An 8,890-nucleotide genomic window follows, 5' to 3' on the forward strand; every position below is an offset into this window, starting at 1 on the left:
TCAACCACTCTGAACGTATAACCCAAAAGTGTCTACCACTTGGCCTAAATGGTCTTTCAAATCTTGAAAATTTTACTCCAAGTCGATTTACATGTATAAGTGTCCATGTCAATATCTGGCCATGTGTCCATGTCAACACACAACTTCAACATCTGCAAAAAGGCCAGAAGGTCAATGCAGGTGGCTCCTCTGCTTCTTGAAGAAGGTACACCTTGGTGAAGGGCCTGTCCAGATACACTAAATAGACAAAAGTATTGAGCCACACCTCTTAATCATTGAATTCAGGTGTGTCACTCAGTCCCACTGCCACAGATGTATAAAATCAAGCAGCGTGCCCTGCAGTCTGCCTTTACAAACATTTGTGAAACAATGGCTCGTTCTAAAGAGCTCACTGAATTCCAGTGTGGTACTGTAATAGTAATGTAATAGGATGCCACAATTGCAACAAGTCAGTTGGTGAAGTTTCTTCCCTCCCAGATATTCCATGATCATCTGTAAGTGGTATTATTGCAAAGTGGAAGCATTTAGGAACCACAGCAACTCCTCTGCCACCAAAGCTACAGTGCGCTGAGGTGCATAGTGCGTAAAAGTGGCCAACGCTTTGCTGACTCAATAACTGCAGCGCTCCAGGCCCCCTCTGGCATGAACATCAGCACAAAAACTGTGAGCCAGGAGCTTCATGGCATTAGTTTCTATGGCCGAGCAGCCACATGCAAGCCTTACATCACCAAACACAATGCCAAGTGTCGAATGGAGCCATGTAAAGCACGCTGCCGTTGGACTCTGGAGCGGTGGAGTGACCAATCACACTTCTCTAGTGGCCTGATGGTCAAGTCTGGGTTTGGCAAATGCTGTTCCAGCAGGAAAGTGCCTTCCCCTGCCCCTATGCAACAAGTAAGGTCCATAAAGGCATGGTTGGGTGAGTGTGGTGTGCAAGAACTTTACTGACCTGCACAGAGCCCTGACCTCAACCCCATCCAACACCTCTGGGATGAACAAGAACAGAGATTGCGAGCCAGGCCCTCTCATCCAACATCAGCGTCTGACCTCACAAATGCTCTTCTGGATGAATGGGCAAAAATTTCCAGACACACTCCAAATCTTGTAGAAAGCCTTCCCAGAGGAGTGGAAGCTGTTCTAGCTGCAAAGAGCTGCATGCATGCAGCTGCTTGACCATAGTAATGCCTGTGGATTTAAAATGGGATGTCAGAAAAGCTCCTGTAGGTGTAATGTGGTGGTGCAAGACTTTTGTCCATATAGTGCAACTGATCCTTGTCTTGATGCAAATGTGAAATACAAGTCCTTTTTTTTATCACAATCCTTCAGGTGTGCAAAAATGCTCAACTGAGAAAAAAAAAAACATGGTATAAGTGTGTAATTTGATGGTTGAGTGTGCATGGTTGTCATCACTGGCTGACACACCGATCAATTAGTGCACTTTCAATTAGGCATGTGGACAAGTGGGAGCTAAAGTTTTTGATCATTTAAATTTTAAAACTTCAAGGTTAACACTGATGTAATTATAGGCACTTCATAAGTTATTAACTCCCTCTCAAAATTAGCAGTTTTCAATATTGTTGTATATTTGGATTTATCAGTTCTTTCACAATAAGAAGCCTAATTTCCTAACACAATACCTAACAGTATTTTCTATGTAAATGTTCGATATTTAAAGTGACAACATTGCAGGGGTACATGTTCACAACTGTATATACACAGAGTAGTTACTTATATTATTCATCTCTAAGAAAAAGGATTTTGATTGGATGTTAGACCCCTAATTCTGTGTTTATTTTGGTCACTACTGTGTAACGCTGTGATTAAAAACAGAAATGAGGTGCATACTACCAACTTACATAACCTGCCATTTAAGCGACAAGGTAAGGGACCTTTGGTCATGAAGGGGCGTCTCGTTAGCAATCAGCTATGATAGACTTGAAAAATTGATGCCACCATGGGGGGCACAGTAGGGAAAGCAACAACTTAGCAACAAGCTCCATTTCTCATAAACAGACCGACCGACCGACCGACCGACCGGCATTGCTTTCTAAAAATATTTGGCACTGCTGTGTATGTACATCAACTCTCAGATTTAAGGAATTCCAAAATCTAATTTGGAGTCATTACCTCAGCTGTTTTCATAACCTTAACTTCCCCAGATGTTTTTATATTCATCAGCAAAAACATACAAACAACACACCACGTTTGTTTTTTATTGTAAGCTATGCACATGACTCATTTTAAGTTTGTTTTTATACATGATTGTCCAAACAAACTTATTGCAAATATATTACATAGAACCTCATCATTATAAATAAATAGCTGTCATCTTCTTAATTTCAATATCGTCCATACTCTTTTACACATTTTTCAACACGGCAGGGAATAATGTCAGTTGTTTGCTTTTGCAATATATAAATCCATTGGTCAAATGTGAAGCTAACATAAGATCTGAAGCTATTGAAAACACAAACACGAGCTATGTTTGCATATTTACAGTAACCTATGTCACCAACAAAAATGGTAACAATGGAGCAAAGATATTCCATGTTTCCACATGCAAACAGAGATATAAAACTCATGAAATGAAACTCACCACTACAAGTCTGAAGCTTTTTTTTTTTTTTTTTTTTTTTTATAACAGGCTGAGCTACACTAGTCTCATGTTGGTATTTATAGCTGATGTGATGGAGGGGGAAAGGGGGAGTTAAATTATGGCTAACTGGGGTAATGTGCACCATAATCACATCAACAAGAAAGACTTTTCCTGTCATTTTCCATCAGTTAAAAACAACCTTCATGCTTGCTTCAGGTGATGAGAATTATTCATCTTCCTTCTCTAAATATAACACGGCTGTCGCGACAAAACCACTTCATAAGAGGATGCTTTCCTCCATCTCTCTCCTAAATAGTGTTCTATGATTCCTCTGCTACACATTTCACTTCAGTTTGCTAAGAAAGTCAATGAGCGCTAGGTGAAACTCTCTGGGTTTGTCCATGTAGCATGCATGGCGAGCCCCCTCCAACTTCAGCACTGAGTGATGTGGAAGCTGTATGAGGTTCTTGTGGGACTGGGCGCCCAGATTCGTGTCCAGCGCTCCAAACACAATCAGAGTGGGAGTCTGCAGGGCAAAGAAGAGTCAGCGAGCGGGGAGAACGTGATGTTAACAGTTTGAAGACATACACAGACAAATATCTATGTACAGATGTGTACAGATACACACACCTGATTGGGGTACTTGTGAGACACACCAAATTGGCTAACACTGCTACTGGCCATACACCTATTAGCATTTCAATTTTGCACACTAACACAAAAACACTGAAAATGTCATGAGAAGCCAACAAGAATACATCATGTTGTGCTCTTTTGATTGGGTTAATTTATAAACCATAAATACATGAATTGATGTTGCTATTCTGGCACGTTTTTCCTCATCAAATCCTTTTTTCTCTCCCTTGCATTTGTAAATCACCCATGGAAAATATTCTAGCAGCATTGTAATTAGAAGTTATTCACATATGCACTGCAAAGCTACTTGGCTCAATTTGGCTATTTCTGTTGTTCTGTTGTAGGACTACATAGGTGGATGTGTTGTGCTTCACTGTACTCTTCCACTGCATTAGGGGTGAAACGGTTCACCTTCTTCACCCAGATGGGTTTGTTTCAGTGTTTAGACCACAGTTCAGTTTGTATCAGTGTTTGGCTTGACAAAAAAAATGAACTGACTCAGAATTCAAGTTGTTTCTTTTTGATTTAAACATACACTGAGAATTCAATACCAAAAACTGGATAGGGGTTTCGGCGTTGTTCTGTAATGGTTGTGCAGCATAGCACAATGCCTTCAGGTTCAGTATGTGGAAAACACAGGTATGAGCCCTAATGTTATTATTAATCAAATTCATTGTTTAAAGCTCTGCACTGTGAATGTGCCTGCTGTAATCATGCACCATGCTTAAAAAAAAAAAAAAAAATCAGTGTAAGACCTGTGGTGAGAGCAAAAAGTCATGACAACAGGTTTTCCATTTCAGCACAAAATCATTAAAACCCCTGGACTACATACTCGCTTATGATGATCATAGCCCAGGCTTCATCTCCCTCACCTGGACATTTTGGTATTGTTGTGGAGTGTAACTTCGAGTTCCAACTGGAGCTATGGAGATGAAGCCATGCAGCTGAGCGCTGTGCTTCATGAGGAACGGTATGGAGTAGTGCCCGCTCATGGAGGGACTCAAAAGCACAGGTGTCCTGACACCAAGGGCCTCCATGAACCTCTGAAGGAGGTCCACCCGATTCTGATCGGTCTTCAGGGCATCTGAGTCAGGGGAGTTCCCAAATCCTTCAGGACACAAAAAGAATATATGGACGAAGAGTAATGGATTAACCCTAAAAAGACCCAAAGAGGTTGCTTTTTACTTTGTAGAATTATACCCACATATTAATAAGTGAAACCAGTGTTTATATCGCTCCACAGGTGTATCGGGAATGGAAACTAACATCTACACGCCCCATCCTGCCTGTTCTATGTTTGACCACTAGAGTGTACTGTCTGAACATAAAATGATGTTTTACCAAACCAATAAAATCCATGTCTTGACTCCATAAATCACTCTACTAAAGCTCTATTACACACACATTTTCTGAAACATGTTATCACCCCCTTGTGTGGATTACATTTTAGACCAAAATAACTGCATTCATCCTTTGGAGATCTAATGACAGAGCTTAAACTTTCACTTTGATTCAATTTTGAGTATTTCTGCTCTATAAATATAAACACTAATCTGGTTTTAGTTGAATTAGTATACCAGACTGAATATGTTATTATGCAAAATACTATAAAATTCAGTTTTAGAGTATCATCATTACAGTCAAGACAGTCACACGCTGACTTGCATAAATGTTGATTATGTATAGGACTGAAGATCTACCTGGCAGGTCCATAGCCAAAGCCTGATATCCATTAGCTGCTAGCAAGGCAAGGGTGCCCAGTTCTTCCCAGGTTTTAGATGTGAACGCCTGGCCGTGCAAAAGGACTACCTGCAGCCTGCAGAAAAACAGAGTTGTCATGAGGCTTGTTGACAGTTGGTTTCAGGAGAATTTACAAAATCAACACAGACCAGACAATTAGAGCTATAATTTGATAGTAACACTTGAATTTATATGCACTTCATTCTCTTTGTTAAGTGTTTTGGTGTTAGTAGTTAAAGGGACAAAATGCTTTAGCAGTGTAAGTCAGTCTGTACTTGTGATTGCCTAAACTCACCTGGGCAGTATCTGCCGTCCAGCTCCGTCGATAGGTAAAGCTTCTCGGAAGAACAGCGGAGGGTCCCCGGGTAGCTGTCCTGTGCGAACAGACACGTTGACAGTTGGGGGTGGGGGAGGGGAGGCAGCCACCAGCCCCATTCGCTGAACTTCAAGAGACGGCTCCATGCTGCCCTGGCGAATGGATGGCAGCAGCAGGTACAGCAGCACTGTGGCCAGCAACACCAGGCCCAGAACAACGAGACGATTACGCAAGAAATTCATTTCGTCAAGATCTCTGATCTAGAAAAAAGGTGGTAGAGAGCATACATCGTCTGAGAGCCCATCATATGGATTCTATTCGTACAAGTTGGTTCGTCCACATCCACCCAGACCATAATGGATCCACCGATGTCTTTGTCTTAACACAGTTACTAGTCAAACACATTAACCCCTTGAACTCAGATTTCCCCTTAAATTTCTCCTTACGTAGCTTAAATGTTAGAAAAGCATTTTTTTCCATATTGTATGACCATGTCACAAACATATTCTGTATCTGCTGGTTGCAACACATCACACTTGCATTGAGTGAAATATTCAAACCCAAGATGCCACTGTTTTATGGCTGCCGCATTACATTAAACAGAAAATATCTAGATATCTTGTGCATTGTTTTATACACATTTTCTTGCAATTCAGCATGCTATATTTGTTATCTTTGGAAACCCTGGGATCTCCTCTGGAATTTACCATTAAGTTCTGTGGGTTTGAACAAAGCTCACCAGCAGTGCAGTCTGCATTTGTAACGCAAAATCCACAAATGGGAGCAGCGAAGTTAAAGACAATCAGTTAAAGACTGATTATTAAGCAGTTCTACCTTTGATCAGGAGTGGATTTGTTTTACAAAATTTAGAGCATCAGTGAGAGCCTAGTCAAATAAGCACAGCCATTCATAATGATCATTCACACACTCACACACCAACCATTTCACCAGACAGTGAACACACAGTACAAGCGGTCGACAGTGGACCCTGCTTACATTCTGTGTGGCCAGCGAATTGCAAATTGGAGATACAGTTAGGAACAGGTGGATGGCCCAATACACACCTTCCTCTTGTGTAGGCAGTAAAAGACTACTCTCTTTTAAAACCAGTCTACATCACAGTGTATTATACAGAGCAGCTGTGTGTGTTCAACAGTGATGAAGGCTCTGCACAAACACACAAACACAACAGACCTAAAAGAGAGATTTGTCATCCGTCATGTGGACGCGCACTGTGTAAGGCAACAGCAGCCCTCATGGATGAACAGTAAATAATCAGTACGCAATAACAGCAACAGCAGAATCAATGTACAGGCGCTTCAAGCTTTAGCTGCCATCATTTCAATATGTCAATATGAGCATGGAGGCTGCCATTAGCGCTATAGATGTCTGTGGCATTAATCCTCTGCACAGTGGACACTGCAGTGCACAGTGTTTGCCTGCTGCAGATGGCATCATAGCGATGCAGCGTTAAAGGAAACATACCAAGACAAAGTAGATGAATGTTAAACACGTTCACTGACGGACGGAGGAGGAGGCAGCCGTCATGTCTTCCTCTGCACTGCTGCTTACTGACACCAAACTCCCTGCTGATCCTAAAAAAAAATTGCTTCACAGCTTCGGAATGGTGCTGGAGTGCAAAACAGCACTTGAAATTGTTCGGAAAAAAATCTGCAGTATTTTTTTTTACTGGTTAAAAAAAAAAAAAAAAAACAAGTCGTACATGCAACGTCCCTTACGTGAAACTGTTGTGAAACGCAAAAGAGACGACTGAGTCCGGGAACAGTGACATGTAGGTATTCTCATGTAACATATATCCACGAAATGTTGTAAAACTGTCCTGTCCGCCTAATGCCTGCTACAGCTAAAAAACAGAAAACAATAATCCACTGTCCCTCGTCGGAGCACATACCGAGCTGCACACAACAGGAGGACTGGTCGCGTCATTTCCGGTTCTGAGAAGGATTAAATAAATAAAAAAATAAAAAAATAAAAGATTTGGGTAACGAGCTGTGTCTTTGTCACATTTACTTTTCATAAACAACTCAGCAGGATCTGATCTCTCCAACCAACCATTTGAACATTCATTGTAAACTGGACATCATCTGCCAAATTACATATTAAATTGAATAACAATAATAATGAATAAAATAAAATAAAAAAGAAATAAATAGAATTGCGGTATAAATAATAAGAAATAAATAAGAAGAAGAGGAAAAAGAAATATAAGAAGAATGATAAAACTACAAAAAAAAATTACTAACATGGGATGGAGTATTGATACTGTAATGCAAATGCACCAGCATAACATAAATTATAATACTACTACTACTACCACTAGTTGTACTACTACTACTACTACTATTAGTAGTTCTAGTAGTACTACTACCGCTATTACTACTATTACTACTACTACCACTACTACTATTAGTGGTTCTGGCAGTACTACTATGACTGCTACTAGTTCTACTACTACTACCACTACTACAACTAGCTCTAATACTACTACTACTACTACAACTAGTTCTAGTAGTTCTACTACCACAACTACTACTATTAATCTTCATCATTATCATCATCGTCGTCACCATGATAATTACAATAAGAAGACAAAGAAGAATGTTAAACTTAGAACAGATAGATAGATAGATAGATAGATGGATAGATAGACATCTAATACAGATGTAAAACATTGAATGATGTGGCGTGGAGCAGTGAGGCTGTGCTGCAGGAGCCCCAGCAGCACGGTGAAGAGGCAGCCAGGACAGAGGAGCAGCTGTGTAGATGGAGGCTGCTGGTGGGGAACCAGAGGCTGCACGTCTGGTTTGAGTTAGAAAACAAGGCCTCTACTGTACCGTCTGAAAATGCTGCCTAATTTGGCAGTCGCAACAAGAGGGGCATTCCAGTGCCACCACCGAGATGAAATGATAGAAAATGACAGCATGGGCAAAGTTACATTCAGATTTCGATTTTAATATTGAAATTTTCAAATATAAAAAAAGTGAATAAATATTTTTGGGATACAAGATATGAAACACCTGTGAAACCACTTGGAAGGCAGAAGAAGTCTTTGGGAGTCTTTTCAATCAGACAGAGCTGTTGTCATAGATATACACTGAAAACACCGTCACTCGGACAGGTGGGGACTCCCTCAAAAGCTACACCACCTCCTCCCCTCAGGGAGTACACCAACAGCACAACTACAGCGGGTAACTGAACCATTAACAACCTGTGATCCTCCATATCCAAGCGCACACACGCACACACGCACACACACACACACACACACACACACACACACACACACAACTACACCTATTAACTTGAGGCTTGCTAAACAGGGCTCTCTCAACATAACATGATCACATTTAAAGCATTTGAAAATCAGCTTAAATATAATTTAAATATTCATTGATTTTGTTCTTCAGTTTGTCTGCAAGAACCACTTTGTTTTTATTGGGAAATAATAATGAAAATGTAAGTATACAGTGCAGTAAAAAAGTTGTGAATTAAGAAGAAATTCAAGGCTTTTCAGATTTTCAAGCACTTACTCTGTCTCTTGTGTATAGTCTTCAAATGTAATACCTTGCATGTACATACCA

General features: G+C 40.5%; 1 protein-coding gene across 2 annotated transcripts; it reads right to left on the bottom strand.

Annotated features, from left to right (window-relative positions):
• Positions 1-2,199: 2,199 nt before the first annotated feature.
• On the bottom strand, positions 2,200-7,187 carry abhd14a (abhydrolase domain containing 14A). Of its 2 annotated transcripts, XM_030050747.1 has the most exons (6): positions 7,028-7,187; positions 6,774-6,883; positions 5,268-5,548; positions 4,933-5,048; positions 4,105-4,340; positions 2,200-3,122 (listed from the first exon to the last, which is right to left on the bottom strand). In XM_030050747.1, exons 3-6 carry the CDS (start codon positions 5,528-5,530, stop codon positions 2,940-2,942), a joined length of 798 nt encoding a protein of 265 aa, XP_029906607.1. In that variant the 5' UTR covers positions 5,531-5,548; positions 6,774-6,883; positions 7,028-7,187; the 3' UTR covers positions 2,200-2,939. The 2 variants fall into 2 exon arrangements, with proteins under 2 accessions (XP_029906607.1, XP_029906606.1); XM_030050746.1 differs by having other exon boundaries at positions 6,774-7,187.
• Positions 7,188-8,890: the final 1,703 nt, after the last annotated feature.

This window comes from Myripristis murdjan, chromosome 5 (genome assembly GCF_902150065.1).
Source record: "Myripristis murdjan chromosome 5, fMyrMur1.1, whole genome shotgun sequence".
Classification (NCBI taxonomy): domain Eukaryota; kingdom Metazoa; phylum Chordata; class Actinopteri; order Holocentriformes; family Holocentridae; genus Myripristis; species Myripristis murdjan.